General features: G+C 43.1%; 3 protein-coding genes across 3 annotated transcripts; 1 reads left to right on the top strand and 2 right to left on the bottom strand.

Annotated features, from left to right (window-relative positions):
* Positions 1 to 1103: 1103 nt before the first annotated feature.
* Positions 1104 to 2039, bottom strand: LOC136652729 (olfactory receptor 13H1-like). Its single transcript, XM_066629649.1, has one exon. It carries the CDS (start codon positions 2037 to 2039, stop codon positions 1104 to 1106), a length of 936 nt encoding a protein of 311 aa, XP_066485746.1.
* Positions 2040 to 8864: 6825 nt separating this feature from the next.
* LOC136652728 (olfactory receptor 13H1-like) lies at positions 8865 to 9680 on the bottom strand. The gene has a single exon (XM_066629648.1). It carries the CDS (start codon positions 9678 to 9680, stop codon positions 8865 to 8867), a length of 816 nt encoding a protein of 271 aa, XP_066485745.1.
* An 8075-nt stretch (positions 9681 to 17755) lies between these two features.
* On the top strand, positions 17756 to 18673 carry LOC136652727 (olfactory receptor 13H1-like). The gene has a single exon (XM_066629647.1). It carries the CDS (start codon positions 17756 to 17758, stop codon positions 18671 to 18673), a length of 918 nt encoding a protein of 305 aa, XP_066485744.1.
* Positions 18674 to 19411: the final 738 nt, after the last annotated feature.

Raw genomic sequence — 19411 nt, 5'->3', positions numbered from 1 at the left:
GCATAGCTAATGATTGCGTAGCCCAGTGCCAAGCTCAAAATGTCAGAACCAGAAGTGACATCATGCCTGGGCTGCTTAAAAAGTGAAAATTGGGAGGAACCCACCTCCTCCCCCCAGCAGCTCACCACCCACTTGCTCTGCTGCCTCCCCCAGTCAATAGCATAGCTAAGGCATCTATCTGCTACCCACAGTCAAAGAAGATTTTGTAGCCCCCCCCCCCGCAAGATAAAATCAAATTTAATTAAGCAAATAAGTAAAAAGTTACTGGTTCCATGCTGTATCATAATAACATCTCATTGGCACTCAGAACAATCAATCTCATAGGTCAGTTTGGAGTTAAGCAAATCCACTTTTTGTTCTGGTTGTTTTTATTTTCTGGTTAATTTCTGGTTAATTTTATTTTCAGTTGTTTTTATTTTCTGGTTAATTGGCCATAACTTTTGATAGAATACAGGTATTCCAGTGTGGTTTGTTTCATTGCACTCTGCATTAAATTACCTTTCCAATGCTATATAACATGGTGGTCTTCATACATACCAAGATTTCACAATTTTGGTCACTATTGTCAAGCTCAGTTTGTTGCCCCCCTAAAGTTTGATGCCCAGTGCAACTGCTACCCCTACACCCCCTTAGCTACGCCACTGGTCTGTGGGGGCATGGGGAGGGCGGGGGGAGGGCTGGACATTGTGGACCTTGGTGCTTTCCCTAGTGGAAGGGGACTTTTGTCCCCTAGTGGAAGGGGACAAGGAGATCTCTGGCGGCCCCAGCGGTACCACTGCAGTAGCCATTTCGGCACACCTCATCCGGTGGAACTGCTATGGATAGGATTGGGTTGCCCATGGATAAACATCCTGAAAATCATTGTTTTCAGTAGTAAAATATTAGGCATTGATGAGAGTCTCACATTTTATTTTTCACCCTCAATCACATAGTGACTACCATCCAATACAATGTCTATGAAGAAATTTAAAAGGCTGACTGCTGGGATTGGGCTAGCTCAAAATCTGAGTTTTGTATTGACTATTGAGCATGAGCAAATTGAACAAGAAGAATGTTGGCCAGGAAAAAAGATGTTGAGATTGACACTTTCCCTGAGACACACTTCACAGTTTCTTCCCTGTGAGTCGTTTCAGTGCAGATTTCACTTCCTGGTTTCTCAATGTATAAATTAAAGGATTTAACATTGGTATTACTGCTGCATTAACTAATGTAATAACTATGTCGCTATCTTGGGTTTCTTTCGACTGAGGTTTGATATACCCGACTATACAGTTTCCATATAACACTGATACCACAACCAGGTGAGATCCGCAGGTAGAAAAAGCTTTCCATCTGCCACCAGCTGAGTGGATTCTCAGAATGGCCACAATGATGCGTAAATAGGAAAAGAGAATAAAGCAGAAGGGAAAGAGGACTGTGAGAGTACTGGTAAAATACATGGTCAGCTGACCCACAGCCATATCTGAACAGATCAACTTCATGAGGGCTGGGAGTTCACAAAAAATTTGATTTATCTCATTATAGCCACAGAAATGGATTGGGTTTGCAAGGCAGGGAACTATAGACAATAAGAAGGCAACTGTCCATGATGCAACAGCCAACAGAATGCAAACTCTCCAGTTCATGACAATCGTATAGTGTAGTGGATCGGAAACAGCAACGTAGCGGTCGTAAGCCATGACTGCCAGCAGGAAACATTCAGTGGATCCAACATATAGGCCAGTATAGATTTGAGTAAAACACATAGCAAAAGACATGACAGGTCTGTCCACCAAGCAATTGGCAATGCCTTGTGGGGCGCCAATTGTAGAGAGACTGAGATCAACGATGGATAGATTGCAAAGGAAAAAGTACATAGGATTGTGGAGTCGGGGCTCAGCTATGACCACCAAGACAATCAGTCCATTTCCAACTATGGTCACTAAATACACAACGGCCATGAATGCTGCTAAGCCCATCTTCATTTTGGGCCGGTCAGAAAATCCAATGAGGACAAATTCAGTGATTTCAGTCTCATTCATCTCTTCTCCAACCTGCATTAGGAATTGAATAGAATTTTCCTATCATATTGTCATGCCTGTTTCTTACCTACCCCCCCCCCCACACACATTTGAAAAATTAAAAAACAGCATCCTTTGTGTGTGAATGTGGAGGTCCACCATGCATGCTGTGAAGCAAAAGATGTATTTAGCCATCGATGGACTGGAAGAAAACCTATAGTTTGTCCTGCTCTAGAATATGGTTGTCTAAGGAATGTTGAGAGTGGTAAGCGCACACACACACACACACACACACACACACAGTCACATCTCTTAATGTCATGTCATGTTGCCTTCATTTTCACCATTTCTTACATAATCCTACCTTTTGGGAGAGGCACCACATCACTTTAAGTCGCTTTTAACCAATGCTTATGCCCATTGGATAAAAGCGACTTAAACTGATGTGGTGCCTCTCCCAAAAGATATGAATAGCTACGATAGCTAAAGAATAGGCAAGAATAGCTAAAAGATATCATAGCTTAAGTCTAATAGGAAATTGATGTCCATGCAGGATTGCATGGAATGAGATCAAAGTGAAGTCATCAACAGGGATACTCTGACCCTCACTGTTTCCATAGAAACATTTGATTTTGATCTGCATAGATCTGTGCAGTTTCATAAACCAGGAAAGTCCTCTTGCAAATACATAATAATATACCTTTTCTGTTTGAAGAAGAAACAGGAAGAATTCTTCTTCCAAAATATAACACTAATCAATACCGAGCTTGGCCTTTTAAAAAACAGTGCTTTATATGGTATTTTTAACATTAGAACAACACAGAAAACAACTTTGATATGAGGGGTATTTTTTGGGAAGGAAAATCAGAAAGATGACATTTGACAGCCATTTATTTAAGCCATTTCTGCCCAACGTTGCATATATGTATCAGGGATTAAACGTGTACACCTGTGGTCCAGGCAAACATGGGTGAATTAAGGAACAGTAAGGATACAATCTTATGCACACTTACCTGGGAGTAAGTCCCACTGAATGCAACTGAACTTACTACTGAGTAGACATAGGCGTGTGCTGTAGTTCCATTTAACTACAAGCTTGTGCTTGTGCTGTAGTTCCATTTCAAGGTTTTTGATATTACATCTTGTACTTTTAAATACAGCATATATTACATATATCAGTGTATGAGAATGAATGTTCCACATAAAATCCTGTGATAACAGGATTAATTTTCTAAGCACAAAGAGGCATCCCAAAAGTGAAGGAAGAGAACTTATGTCTATATAAGTCATACTGAAAGATAAATAATTCCCTCCTCTTCTGATGGAGGTTTTGTACCAAAAGTATGATTTGACAAGGTGCTTTTCACTCCTTAGAGGTTACGTTGCTACAAATAATTAGTTCATTACTTGAAGCAAATCCATACCAACAGGCAATGGCCTGGATCCAAAAAGCAGTGAACAGGGGGATGAAATAACTGAGTACTGTTCCATGAACAGTACTGTCCATGCACAAATCGATGGTAAGGCCACACCTGGAGTATTGTGTCCAGTTCTGGTTGCTGCATCTCAAAAAAGACATAGTGGAAATGGAAAAGGTGCAAAAGAGAGCGACTAAGATGATTACTGGGCTGGGACACCTTCCTTATGAGGAAAGGCCACATCGTTTGGGCCTCTTCAGCCTAGAAAAGAGGCACCTGAGGGGGGACAGGTTGGAGGCCAGGAAGCAGAGAGTGGGTGTCAATGGGCAATTTTCACAATGAAGAGAGGTGAAAAGCGGTGTCCCCCAAGGATATGTCCTGGGACCGGTGCTTTTCAACCTCTTCATAAATGACCTGGAGACAGGGTTGAGCAGTGAAGTGGCTAAGTTTGCAGACAACACCAAAATTTTCCGAGTGGTGAAGACCAGAAGTGATTGTGAGGAGCTCCAGAAGGATCTCTCCAGACTGGCAGAATGGGCAGCAAAATGGCAGATGCGCTTCAATGTCAGTAAGTGTAAAGTCATGCACATTGGGGCAAAAAATCAAAACTTCACATATAGGCTGATGGGTTCTGAGCTGTCTGTGACAGATCAGGAGAGAGATCTTGGGATGGTGGTGGACAGGTCGATGAAAGTGTCGACCCAATGTGCGGCGGCAGTGAAGAAGGCCAATTCTATGCTTGGGATCATTAGGAAGGGTATTGAGAACAAAACGGCTAGTATTATAATGCCATTGTACAAATCTATGGTAAGGCCACACCTGGAGTATTGTGTCCAGTTCTGGTCACCACATCTCAAAAAAGACATAGTGGAAATGGAAAAGGTGCAAAAGAGAACGACTAAGATGATTATGGGGCTGGGGCACCTTCCTTATGAGGAAAGGCTATGGCGTTTGGGCCTCTTCAGCCTAGAAAAGAGACGCCTGAGGGGGGACATGATTGAGACATACAAAATTATGCAGGGGATGGACAGAGTGGATAGGGAGATGCTCTTTACACTCTCACATAATACCAGAACCAGGGGACATCCACTAAAAATGAGTGTTGGGCGGGTAAGACAGACAAAAGAAAATATTTCTTTACTCAGTGTGTGGTCGGTCTGTGGAACTCCTTGCCATAGGATGTGGTGATGGCGTCTAGCCTAGACGCCTTTAAAAGGGGATAGGACAAGTTTCTGGAGGAAAAATCCATCACGGGTTACAAGCCATGATGTGTATGCGCAACCTCCTGATTTTAGAAATGGGTTATGTCAGAATGCCAGATGCAAGGGAGGGCACCAGGATGAGGTCTCTTGTTATCTGGTGTGCTCCCTGGGGCATTTGGTGGGCCGCTGTGAGATACAGGAAGCTGGACTAGATGGGCCTATGGCCTGATCCAGTGGGGCTGTTCTTATGTTCTTATGTTCTTATGACATGATTGAGACATACAAAATTATGCAGGGGATGGACAGAGTGGATAGAGAGATGCTCTTTACACTCTCACATAACACCAGAACCAGGGGACATCCACTAAAATTGAGTGTTGGGAGAGTTAGAATAGACAAAAGAAAATATTTCTTTACTCAGCATGTGGTTGGTCTGTGGAACTCCTTGCCACAGGATGTGGTGATGGCGTCTGGCCTGGAAGCCTTTAAAAGTGGATTGGACAAGTTTCTGGAGGAAAAATCCATTACGGATTACAAGCCATGATGCGTATGTGCAACCTCCTGATTTTAGAAATGGGCTATGTCAGAATGCCAGATGCAAGGGAGGGCATCAGGATGAGGTCTCTTGTTATCTGGTGTGCTCCTTGGGGCATTTGGTGGGCCGCTGTGAGATACAGGAAGCTGGACTAGATGGACCTATGGCCTGATCCAGTGGTTCTGTTCTTATGTTCTTATGTACTGCATATCAAGCCAAGCTACAATGTCTTAGAAGTGACAGTGCACTATGATATCATCAGTTTCATCATACAAAAATAAATGTCCTTTTTGACCACATATTGCTTCAGGTTAGCTCTGGTGCTTCTCATTTAGAAGCTACGTTTTGCTGGTGGGATAGTATGAGATCATAAGTGTTCAACTGTATTACTAAAATGTAGACAGTGATAGATATTCTCTGTCTAGTCCTCTGGAGGGGGGAGGGTGTGGAGGGTGGGCTGCCTGTATCCGTGGATATTAAAACTGCAGATACAGGATCTGAGGATACAGGATCCCTCGGTATACTGAGCTGGGCATACAGAGTGCCTATACCTTTAGCCATTGTATAGAAGAGGGAATTTTAAAGTCTTTCATCTGGAGCTGCACCTGCCAGATTCCTCTTTTCCTTTTTCCGGGGGCACCATCGCAGACCTTTGCGCAGGACTGGGGAGGTCCGCCTTCGGGTTGGGCCTGAATGCATGAAAAGTGAAATGAAAAACTCTACCAAAGGCATGCGCACTCAGGACTAAGCTCTATTTATCTCAATACAACTCTTGCTCTGAGTGTTAGGCAAAAAAGATTTTAGGAACTTCCAGACAGAATCTCAAATGATAGTCTCAGCTGTGTTATCTGCAAGCTACCATCAGCAGCTCCTTCCCTTCAACAGAAGGATAAAGCTGTACAGCTGGGAAGCAGGCCCAGGAGTTGTGTGGTGAAGCTTAAGATGTTCGAAGCCTTGCTGAAAGGCTAGACCAAAAGCTGGATCTCAAGCTCTTTCCTTCAGACGGAAAGAGTATTTCACCTCTTAAGATCTTCAATCAGCTCTCTTGTCCAGATCGACCACTCTACTACCCCTCAGGCTGGACCTGAGGGCCTTTTGTAAGCTTTGCAAAGAACTCTCCAAATTTTCAGCCATGTAGGGCAAGGCTTCTTGCTGCACTTCACTCAGGTCAGGGGTTGATTGACAATTGCTGGTAAAACTCTTAAATCCTTTCCTAGTATGAATAATGATTCATAACACTGTGCTATGAATTTGGGTGGGAATATTTTCCTTACACAACAGTTTTAAAAAATGCACCTGGTTTCATTTCATTTTTTTTTCCTGAAATGTGTGCACATTATAACCAGGGCCAGCTTTTAGGCAATGGGGACAATTTCGCCCAGTTGGGTCCCACGCATGGTGGGGGCCCCACACTGTCCTTCTACCACCACTGCTTCCAATTGCCCTGAAATTGGTGCCATGCCAGCAGCAGCACATGTGCCTCGCTCATCTGTGAGATGCTCTCACATCTTCTAGCACCATCCTCTACCCGTCTCACTCCAGCCTGAGCTGCTGCAGACAGGGCAGTGACAGGCGAGAGGCGGGGAGCACTCCAAGCTGGGCCCACGGCCCTCCCTTCCTCTGACTGATATCCCAGGTGTCTATTCTGTACAACCAGTAAAGCTCCAGGAGTCCTATTCACCACCATGGAAGTAACAGATTTTTTTTTCTTGGCCTGGCTCCATTCAAGAGCTAAAGAATTAGTAAAGGGGGCCCTGCAAAATTAGAGAGGGCCCCACAAAAGCATTTCCAGTTGGACCTTGCAGCTCCTAAGGCTGGCCCTGTTTATAACTGTTTTCAATAATAGTTGATTCTCATTGATTGCATACTGACTACTGTAGTAGTTACTCTACTATTGCTTATATCTCATGCAAGGTTCATTTAAATTTAAACATAATACACATAGCAAAAGTTCAGAATATGTGCCTTTTTCCATTATTCTGGAAAAGCTTATTGTTTGGGTTGTATGATAACTTAAAGTAACACTTTAATAAACAGAAATATCAATTTATTGATGAAGACAATCAGTAATAAACCTCTTATTACACTAGAGAATATAAAATACTTCCAATTAACAAAATAACTTCTAAACAAAATGGCTTAAAGATAAAGCGGCCCAACACAGTTAATATTAGTTATGGCAAAATCTTATCAAAGCAAGGGGACACACTATTTATAATGAACTGGCTCTCAGTGGGACTTTGCTTTCATTGGAACTGCATCAGGACTAAGCTGGATCAGGGCCAATCATTAAAATCTACAGAGGCAAAGTGTATGTAAATGTCCCAAAGTGTATGTACATTTAAAAAAAAATTTTTTTTCCCCTGCTAGGCAAAGAATTGTGATCTATACTCTATTAGGGATTGGCATCCAGACACTTAATTGAGGTTTAGCTTAAGAAAGTAAGTTATGTCTAAGTTTCATTTTAATGAATGAGACTTAAGTTAGTCTCAACTAATGAGTCTCACTGATTTCAGTGATGCTTAGCTCAGATTCAGTCTTTTGAGTTACACCCCCTGCACCGTTTCCAACAGGATAAAACATAGTTGCGTAGCAAGCAGGAGGTGATGGGGGTAAGCTGCCTCAGGTTCCACCACAGAGCAAGCTAAGATGGCAGCCACATTCTTCAAACGCTTAGAGGTGGTGGGTGCAGCTTCGTGAGCACACCACCACCTCTTGTTCCTTCTCATTTGGAGGCCTGAGTCGCCAAATGAAAAGGAAAAGGAGTTGGCAGCAAAATTGTGAAGTCATACCCCCCCGCCACTCATAAGCAATATAAGTCAGTCGCTAGGCCAAGCCACTGATATGGCAGCTTTCTTGCTGTGCTTCAAAAGCAGCCAACTAAATTGCTCGTAATGCAGATGTAGTTGGCGGTGACGTGGGGATGTTGTCACATCACTGCCAATTTCTTCCATATGTGCACACTTGGGAGCAGGGTGATGCCAGGAGTTACTGCCATGGGTGGCAGATATGATTGCTATGCCCCTGACACAACATTATTCATTTATATCTGATATCCATTTCCACTGCATCCTGCAATTAACGTTTCTCTGTCATCTCTCTATAAGTGGGATGGGGTTTACATGTCAGAGGAGAGTGCACCTTCAGGCAGCATAGGCAGGGCAGAACCCACTTGCAGTCTTGAGGAGCTCAGCGGCACTAGGGCATAGACGGGTCCCTGGCCGGGACCACGGGGTCCGCCTCAGAGGCTCGGTGGCTCAAGGTGGCACGGCCCATGGTCCAGCTGCCTCCCCCCTATGGGATAGACTGGATGAGCTGCGCCACCTGAGAAAGGGGCAAGGCTTGTAGTCGAGTGCATGCCCAGCCTGGGGGACAGATGTGATTCTGGTTATCTTCCAGTGGTCCAGCCTCCGCACTACAGGTGCTTTGCTGCCAAAGCAGCTGCAGGTCTCAGCCTCTCCTTCTGTACTATAACTACTAATAAAGTGGCCCTTTCTCCCAGTTCTGTTGTCTTGAGTGTTCATTGGGGGGTACACAAACAATCCTGGGTTTCGAATACATTTAATAATGAACCAGAGTTTGTCATAAATTGAAAGTGTCTTTAAATAGCAGTGGTAATCATTCCCTCATTTTTTTATTTAAAAATATGAAACAATTTAAGGCTCAAATACCATTCACAGTAAATGCTTCACAGCTTCTTTTCTTGCAGTCATTTAAGTGCCCCTTTCACTTCCTGGTTTCTCAGTGTATAGATTAAAGGATTTAATGAGGGTACCACACCTGCATTAATCACATACATAATTTTATCAGTATCCTGGCTATCTTTTGACTGAGGTTTTATGTACAAAGCTATAGAGATTCCATAGTAAACTACCACTACAGCCAGGTGAGATCCACAAGTGGAGAAAGCCTTCAGTCTTCCACCAGCTGAGTGAATTCTCAGGATGGCCACAATTATACGGAGATAGGAAAAGAGGATAAAGGAGAAGGGAAAGAGCACTGTGAAACTGCTGGTGAAATACATGGTCATTTGGCCCACAGTCATGTCTGAGCACACCAACTTCATGAGTGCTGTGAGCTCACAAGCACAGTGGTCAACCCTGTTATGTCTACAAAGTCGAGATGGGTTTGAAACACATGGTACAATCAGAAGTAGGACGGCAATTATCAATGACACCACAGACAATTGGACACAAAGTTTCCAGTTCATGATGATGGTATAACGTAGTGGTTTGGAGATGGCGACGTATCGGTCATAAGCCATGATTGCCAGCAGGAAACATTCAGTTGTCTCAAAATATGCAGCAGCAAGCATTTGAGTATAACACCTACCATAAGACATGGTGGGTCTCTCCACCAAGCAGTTGACAATGGATTGTGGAAATGAAGATGTAGAAAGGCAGATATCAATGGTGGCCAAATTAGAAAGGAAGAAGTATATAGGATTGTGGAGCCGGGGATCAGTTATGACCACCAAGATAATGAGTCCATTTCCCAAGATGTTCACCACGTAGACAATCGTCATAATTCCTGCCAAAGTCACCCTTATTTTGGATTGGTCAGTAAATCCCATGAGAACAAATTCAGTTATTTCCATCTCATTCAGCTTATCTGGATCTTCTATTATTATTTTGTCTGTGGTGGACAATAGAAAAATAAACATTTTTGTTCATGCTTCATATTTGAAATGGAGATTGAATTTACTGTGGATGATATACCCATTTGTAAAATGACAGGTATATTGGTGATTGCATAACTAAAAAACATTACCCATGTACCCCCCTCAAGTGCATATAAGGGCCACTTTGTTAAAACCAAACATAAAATCATCTGCAGCAGGGATCCAAACTCCTCTCCCGAAGTGTGAGCCACTAGGTGGGAAAATGACACTAAATCAAAACATCTCCCAGGTAATAAACAGGTGTATCCATCTGATTCCACGCTAAGCTCGGTCAAAGACCAAATTAGCATATCACAGTGAACCCCAGCATTGAGGCAGTTGGACAGTTCAGATCTCCAAAGGCAAACCCTTGTCGAGATCTTAGTATAGTCACTGGGGGGGGGGGGTTGCCAGCCAGCCTCACCAATCTGGCAGGAATTTTATATGAGTGGTCCTAGCTTGCTCCTTAAATTTGCTAATCTCAACCTGGATACCAAATGATTAACTCTTGCTTACCCAGCCTGCACTATACCTGCCTAAATTGGCCAACACAACAATGGGGAAAAGAAGAAAACCTAACCAACCAACCCTACCAGTCCAAGCCAGTCTGGGATAGCGCAAAAAACTGTCTTCTCACAGTCAGTCTGGTGGACAGCAAAAAATTCCTATGTACCTCCCAAACTGGCAACTAGCTAGTCTCCGATTGTACCAAGGTGGGTGGGTGGGGGCCGATTGCAAGGGATGATCTGAGCAGTGAGATAGGATCCAATCCTATCCAACTTTCCCGCACTGGAGCAGCCTCAATGCAGCCCCGAGGTAAGGGAACAAATGTTCCCATACCTTGTGACTGCCTTCCCATAACAGGAAGCAGTGCATACCCCATTGGCACAGCAGCACCAGCACTGTAAAACTGGATAGGATTGGACCCTTAGCCCACACTGCCCATCCATGAGACCCACAGCAAATCAGAGGTTGAAGATTTTGCACCCCTTGTTGTACGTGCCTGGATGGGACAGAATAAAAGGCAACAATGTGCTAAGTGTGTCACCATAATTCTACACCACAGCAAACATCTTATGCAGGGGATTGGGGATGACAACATATAAGTCATAAACCGTCAATTCTTTCAGAAAACATTCCATTGCTAGGCAGATGTTTTAAAACTGTGCTCTCGCTCTCGCTCTCTCTCCTCCTCCTCCTCCTCCTCTCCTCCTCCTCCATCTGACATTCTCTCAAAATTCAAATGCATTCCAAATGAACGTGTGTTTCTCATATGATTAACATATCCAGTAGTGTATTATTAACTCTGCTTCATTTCAGATTCTTAGGATCCACCAATGCCACAAATACCAAAGGATTTTTTTTAAAGAAAATGTTTAAAGTTGAATGACACTGAGAGTTGTGCAGAAAATGTAAGCATGAATATATAGAAAAGCTCCCCATATTGGTTACGGAAATCTGAGTCTTTCCATCTTCATGATTGGGAGGGATTCTTCCAAAGTTAAGAAGAAATCTTATTGATTGCAATGGCAGATATTAAAGCATGTTCTAAGTACTGTTGAGGTCAGTGGACAGTTCAAAATACAGGTGCCTTTAGAACATCGTTCTAACGCAACATGAGAGAACAGAGGTGGTTTAGCAAGGGAGCACATTTGAACTTAAGAATGGCAAAAGTCTTGCTAGAATAACCACAATGAACTAAACATGGAATGTGGTGGAGTCACTGAAATATATCTGTGGAGAACATAAACACTGAATCTTACCTTCTCCTTGCTGTTCCACTTCTTGAACTATGAAGACACCATTTTAGTTAAGACAATGAGCCTTTAAAACATATATGAAAATCAGGACATTATGGTCATTTCCTTTACTGTAATTTTGGAAGGATGATGCATCAGTAAATTTAAGAAACTTTTGGCCAGAGCAACAGCATTTCAAGCAATGGTGAACTTTTTCACATTAAAAAAAATGTGAAAGTCCTGCCTGGGACTGAACTTTGAGGAGTTTTGCAGTCTCAACTCGCCCCCCTTTTGGCAACTGGCAACCAACCTTTATATTTTGCAGCCATGGAGCACCTCCCCACCTTAAAAAAAAAAAAAAAAAAAAATGTTCCTCATAGGGATTTGAACCCCTAGCCTCTGGCTCCACAGACCAGCAATTTAGCAATTGAGCCATAAGAGCTCTAAGGCTCAAAGTGTTTGGAACCAATACTTGAGGCACTGATGGCCACCAGCTGGGCTCAAGACCTTATATATTAGTTCTGAACACTTTAACTATAAGCTTTCCTATAGCCCAATGGAGAGAGTTTCCTATAGCCCAATGGAGCACCTCCCCACCTAAAAAAAATGTGGTGTTTCACTCCAGCTGTGGCAGGAGTGCTTTTGCTATCAGGGAGCTCACACGGGATGGACGTGTGTGTGTGTGTGTGTGTGTGTGTGTGTGTGTGTGTGTGTGTGTGTGTGTGTGTGTAGTTATTGACTACGTCTAGTTGTATCTTATTACTTATTTCTCTGAAAAATAGTTTAAAAATAAATAAATAAATAAATAAATAAATAAATAAATAAATAAAAGATTAACAAGTTATGAGTTCCTTTTTTACAAAAAAAAAAAAAAAAAAGCACTGTCTATATGAGACTATGGGTGCCACCCTAACTTTTCACTTTTCAGCACCAACATAAGGACAATGCAGCTCCAAGATAAGGGAACAAAAATTCCCTTCGTTCCATGGTTTTCAATTTCTCCAGGAGCAGCTCATCCAATCCACCCCATTTACTTTAGTCGTGGGTTCCTAAAGCAGGTTCAGGAGCGGTTCAGATGCACTATATAGCTAGAGAAAATAATTTGAAATCAAGGGAAGGGTTCAGAATGTTCATGCAAAGTGGGAATGGGGCTAGTCTCAGACTTAGGACCCAATCCTGTCCTCTGTCTTCTCCACAAATGCAGCCACTTCAAAAAGGCATGTTGTACCCAGCATAGAGGGGGATGATCCAAGGGCAAATGGGAGGCAAGCATTAAGCATTTATATTAACCTCCTAGTAAACTCTGAAGCCACCTATGGATCTCCTCAGACATACACCTCCACAGACAGAGAGGGGGCAGGGAGCTTCATAATGGAGGGAATAAAGTGAAGCTGGACTGCTGCCACAAACAGAGAGGGGAGGTGGCTAGGCAATGGCAACCTCCACAGGAGCCCTGACACTGTTAAGTTGCTTACTGGCATGGGGGGTGTGTGGAACAGGGTGGGGACAGGTGTCAAGGGTGATATTGGCAGCATCAGCTTCACCTACATCCTATCCCTCTTTCCAACCATATATCTTGCAATCATGCAGCTCCAAGTAGACCCATCAGGGCAGCAGGTGCTTATGAGGAACTAATTAAAGTACTTTTTTACTTCTCCCCCAATTGCCCACAGGTCAACCATTGGATGCAGCACACTCCTTTTTTGTCGTGGCCGTGGCTGGATGGTGATCTTCAATGAGGATGTAGATTCCATTTCTAAAACATTCCAATGCTTTTCTCTAGTACAGGGGTGGGCAAACCCCAGCCCGGGTGCCATTTGCAGCCCTCGGGGACCCCCAATCTGATCTGCAGGGAGCCCCTAGTCTCCAGTGAACCCCTGGACCATCAAAGATTGTTGGATTGTCCTGCGCTAACCCAGAATTGCCGGTCGTGACCGCCGGACACAAGCTGCAGGCCGAGTTAGAGCAAGCTCATTTCTAGTCTTCATGTGTTTTCTACTTTTCCCTGGGTATTATTTTAACACCACCCCCCACTGCCTCTGAATAACTTATGTCTCCCTGTGTTTCTAGCTTGGTCTGTATGTTTGCACTGTGCAAGATGTGTGTGGCAAACAGTTCACTGTTCTCATGTAGTTGTACATGCCTGTATTGTAGTTCTTAAGTGTATTATAAATAAATTCAGTAAAATTCATTCATTCATATTAGTTTCATCTCTAATATATTCATTTATGTAAATTTATTCAAATTTGAAATGTAAATTATTTTTTTCCTCCAGCCCCCGACACAGTGTTAGAGAGCTGATGTGGTCCTCCTGCCAAAATGTTTGCCCACCTCTACTCTAGCACATCGGTTCTCAAACTGTTCAACATCAGCACGCACCTTCAAAAGAGTTTCAGTTTGCATGCCGCTTAAGCCTCTGTGACTATAATGGTGATTGGGCAGCAGTGCTACCCCCCCCCCTTAGCAGGATGCTTAACCCTTGATGGACATATCCTAATCTGCCTTATCAGACAAAAATTGGATTGTGACCCACTGGTGGGTCCTGACCCGCAGTTTGGGAACCACTGGTTTAGTGTAAACGCAACTCAGAAAATGAAGAAAGACACCACCCCCTCCAGGGTCTACACAGAATCTGAAAAAAAAAAAATACAAATATTTTGCAGCCCTTCCCATACCAACATTTATTTCCAGGGTGTGGACAGGGTGTAACCCTTGATGCACATAGCCTAATCTTCCCCTTCAGTTTTGCAATTAACCAAAAACTGGGTTGAGATCCACTGTGAACCACTGCTCTAGCACAGGGGTCTCCAAACCCTGGCCCAGGGGCCAGATGCGGCCCGAAGCAAGCCTCTTTCCAGCCCACAGCAAGCCCCGCATCCCCTGAAAGCCTCTGGCCCACTCAACTGAACATGACCAGAACTGTGCTCTGATTGTGTCTGGAGGGTGTTCTGAGGGCCAGAGAGGTTGAATGAATGAGCCCATTCATTCATTTATTCACTCATCTAAGTTCCATCTCTAAATTATTGATTTAAATTTTATATTTAAATTTTTTTCCGGACCTCCTTATCACGCAAGATATTTGATGTAGCCCTCTGGCCAAAAAGTTTGGAAACCCCTGCTCTAGCAGAACAAATTTACATAATCTCTAGGAGATTATATGCCTCAGAAGATTTTCACTTGATTGGCCCTAATCCAAATAAAATCATGATGTCATCTAAAGAAATCAAAGTCCCACTGATAACAAGTTCATTAGAAGTATTTTTGCCCTTTGCTATCAGTAAGACTTTCTCATCACTAATTGGAACGGCACAGGCCCTTAAAGACATTTTGTTTCTATATTGTTATGTTAATGATGAGTATTTTGTATTCTCAGGTGGGAGAAAAAGATTATTAATGGTTGCCTTTGTCAATAAAGTTTCTGTTTATTAATTAAAGTGTTCCTTTAAGTTATCATTCTTTATCAGGACAAAAAAAAATAACCTATTCCACAGTAATGAAAAAGGCACCTACACCAGCCTCCCCCCTCCCTGGAATGCTTCCTCCATGCCCCTGCCCCCGCCTACCCTGCCGCGGCTCAGCAGTCTGGGAGACCACCGAGACGTGGAAGCTGGACGACCGCTCTGCGCTAGCCCAGCACCAGCCAGCGCTGGGCTAGCATGTGCGGAAGCCCGGCAGTGAAGCTTGCAAACTTGCCTTATGGCACGATTGCCTCTGGGCTCTCAGTCTTCAGAAACCTTCTGTATGCAAGCTTTCCTGTAGTTTAGCACAGTGTTTCCCAACCTGGGGGTCGCACCCCCCCTTGGACAGTGGGATATACGGAATTCCTCTTTAAGGGAAGCGGTGACTGTGATGGTAGGATAGCGGCACTTAGCTGCTCCAACAGGTAATGACCTCATAGTATGTATGACCTCATAGTATGTATGACCTCATAGTATCCCACAAGAAAAAGGCAGTTTCTTAGTGAGCAGCACCAGATATAGCTTGGAGTGATATGTGGTGGAATAGGGATGTTTATTTTGTACAATTGACAGTATTTTAGTGGACTGTTGCTTTGGAGATATTGTGGTTCTGCCCCATGGGAAACATTTCACGAGTGCTTGTGCCTGACTTCATGGGACAGGACTACTTCATATCCACCCTCTGCTCACTGTTCTTTGGATACAAGCCATTGTCTGTAGGTTTGGAATTGCATCATACAACAAACTAATTATCTGTGGGAACTTAACCTCTAAGGATCATGCCCTGAAACATTGCTCTGCCTCATGAGGCGAACATGTATACAGAGGACACCCTATCAAGTTAGATGTTTTGCCACCTCATCTTCTTGGTGCAAAACCTCCATTCTAAGATGAAGGAATTATTTCACTTTTTAGGACAAGTTAGCGAGGCTTGTCTTTCTTCTGATATGCTTTCTCTTCCACTCTGTTATGACTGCTGTTCTTTTCCTGCACTGCAGGGAAGCCTTTTTATGCTCAGAAAGTTCATTGTTTTATCATAGGGCAATTTTATTGGAGAAAAAAATCATCCTATTGCATTCACACACTTAATATATGCCCTATTTTGAATCTAGGAATTTATTTTTGTACCACCCTTCCTCCATTGAGCTCAAAGTGGTGTACATAACTCCTTCCTTATGTATGGGATGAAATATCAAGAATATTAAAATGAATTGACTAAAAAGAAATAACTAATTAAATTTTTGCATTTCCTCTTTCCAATTTTTCTTCTGGAAAAGGGAATAAAAATTTCTTGTTAAACTAGTTTACTGTCAACCTGCTGGAAAAAAAAATAACATGAATCACTCTCATTTCTAAGACCGAGCTCAGTATCGGTTAGGTCAGTGGTTCCCAAACGTTTTAGCACCAGGACACATTTCTTTAAAAAACATTCTATCTGGACCCACCTAGATTTACCAGACTTTTAAAAAATGAGATCTAGAAAGAAATAATATTTTATTTATTTATTTTTAAGTAATAAGAAGCAGGAAAAGACCCTCAAACATTTATCTCCCTATATTTACACATGCATGCAAACTTCAGGAGCTAAGCTCCTTCCAAGGCAATTAGCTGCAATCTTGCAAATTGCACTAGCTGAGCTAATTGCAGGGTGATTAGCACTACAGTATCTGATTTTAGAATACCCTAAGTCTTGAGGCAGTTAATTTAATCTTTCCATCACCCTTTGGCAACCCACCAAAAATCAGGTCACAACCCACCAGTACCCTCAGTTTTGGAATCACTGGGTTAGGTGCATACGTTGGAGGAGGAGGATTTCCGTCTACCTTTACTTCAAAGAGAAACAAGGTATGATTCTTAAGTTATTTGCAAGGGGGCTTGTGTGTAAGAAAAGTCATCCATTGTAATGGCAGGAGAAGAAACTGCATGCTGGCAAAAGGTGAAGCTTCTGGAGGTTAAGGGGAAGAAGGTGAAGATGCAGGGAACCGAACTAGTATTCTCCTGCTTCACAAGTACCCTTGTGCCTCCAGTTATACTTTGCTACAATTGTTGTGGGGTGGGATCTATCTGCCTGAAGTAGTCTTGGGAAAAGGTAAACATGCACTTGAGTTAAAAGTCATGTGCAAAAGAACCTTGGCAATCTTCAATATTCGTGAATATTTCCTGAACAGGCAATGTTATTTGCACAGGTGGAATGTGAAGAAAGGGTTTGGAAGATTGTGTATGGTGTATTCTCTCTTAGACAAAGAAAACTAAACGGAAGTCCTGCTCCTGGAACATGTTCCCACCTGTGAAAACAGGAGAGTGTAGTATTGGCAGCATAAAATTACCATGGAAATAGAAAGAATTTTGCCAACTGCAGATCCTCCATCTGCCCTCAGAAGCAATACCAATATCGGCAGACCATAATTTGTACAAACAAAAGGAAGGCATGTTGTGTCATTGATCTGGGTCACAGTTCAGACATCAGTGTTTGTGAAAATGCATGCATCTGAGATACAAGCGTAGCCTTCTTTCTCATGCATGTGGGTGGGGGATGCTACATACAGCATCCTCCACTCTAGTTGTATTACTGAAAGAAGTCCATTTGCAAGCATTTTAGTCTTATATATATAATATGTTCACTCTATTGATTATTTCACTTATAGTTAATTCTTCCTCTTTCATAAATATTAAGTACATGCAAACAAATTTTTTCTTTTTTTTTATTTGCTCCTTGAAAAGAAAACTGCACCTGTGAGAAGAGATGAACAACACCGAAATAACTGAATTTGTCCTCATTGGATTTTCTGACCGACCAAAAACAAGGATGGGGTTAGCAGCTTTCATGACCATCATGTATTTGGTGACAATGATTGGCAATGGACTAATAGTCTTGGTGGTCATTGCTGAGCCCCGACTCCACAATCCCATGTACTTCTTCCTTTGCAATCTATCCATTGTTGATATCTGTCTCTGTTCATCTTCTGCTCCTCAATCCATTGCCAACTGTTTTGTTGACAGGCCTGTCATGTCTTTTGCTATGTGTTATACTCAAATGTTCATTGGAATATACTTTGGATCCACTGAATGTTTCCTCCTGGCAGTCATGGCTTATGACCGGTATGTCGCCATCTCCAATCCACTACATTATACCATTGTCATGAACTGGAGAGTTTGCACCCTCTTGGCTTTGGGGACATGGCTTTTGGCCTTCTTATTTGCTATAGTTCCCTGGATTGCAAACCCAGCCCAGGTCTGTGAACATAATGAGATAGATCATATCTCTTGTGAGCTCACCGCTTTCATGAAGCTGATCTGCTCAAACATGGCTGGGAGTCAGCTGATGTCGAATCTCAACAGTACTGCCATAGTCCTCTTTCCCTTCTGCTTCATTCTCTTTTCCTATTTACGCATCATTGTGGCCATTCTGAGAATCCACTCAGCTGGTGGCAGATGGAAAGCCATTTCTACCTGTGGATCTCACCTGGCTGTGGTAGCCGTGTTCTATGGAGACTGTATATTCACCTACATCAAACCTCAATCAAAAGATCGCCAGGATAGTGATAAACTTCTTTCTATATTTAATGGAGTAGTAATACCCACATTAAATCCTTTAATCTATACATTGAGAAACCAGGAAGTGAAATCTGCACTTAAACGACTGACAAGGAAGAAATTGTGAAGCTTACACATCCTGTGTTTCAACCAATGATCAATGAATGTAACAGCTTGAGGGCGCAATCCTAACTAGACGTTAGGCCAGCCCAAGTCCCTTGTATTGGCCTTGGAGGGTTTCAAACGTGCCATAAAGCATGTTTGTGCCTCCTCGAGAAGAGGCTTGGCACTCCAAGAAGCACCAGCCTGCAAAGGCAGACTTAAGCCTCCTCACTGATTTCCCCTCAGGTGCTTGTGTCAGGCCTGGAGGTGGGAGAAGGAGGTGGGCGGGGGGAGGGCGGGCTGTGGGCAGGCCTGGGGGCAGGCTGGCAGGGAGAGTGAGGCGGGGCTGGGATCTGGAAGTTATGCTGGAACTCAACCCCCGTTCCCAGGGAGAATGGAGCAGCTTCAATTCACTCCGCTCTCCTCGAACTTGTGCCACTTCAAGAGGTGGTGCATGTCCAAGGAGACCCATAGGTAAGGGGAACCCATAGGTAAGGTAAGGAAATGTTTCCCCTTGCCTCTGGCTGAGCTGCCTCTGGCCACTATCTTGCGCTGGCTACAGTGCAAACCTCCTGGCTTGCCTGTTCCACCACAGGATAGGATTGCACCCTTTTTCCCCCCTTCCAATAGTCTTCTTTTTTTTCCCCTTCCAATAGTTTTCTTATTGTTTAATTAGCTCACACTTCATCATTACTGGTAGTCTAAAATGGTAAAAACAAAATAACAGTGCTATAATAAGAAAAAAATGTGTTTAAAACAATAA

The sequence above is a fragment of the Tiliqua scincoides genome, chromosome 5 (genome assembly GCF_035046505.1).
Source record: "Tiliqua scincoides isolate rTilSci1 chromosome 5, rTilSci1.hap2, whole genome shotgun sequence".
Classification (NCBI taxonomy): Eukaryota; Metazoa; Chordata; class Lepidosauria; order Squamata; family Scincidae; genus Tiliqua; species Tiliqua scincoides.
The sequence above is the reverse complement of the archived record's forward strand: the minus strand, read 5'-3'. Positions and strand labels throughout refer to the sequence as shown.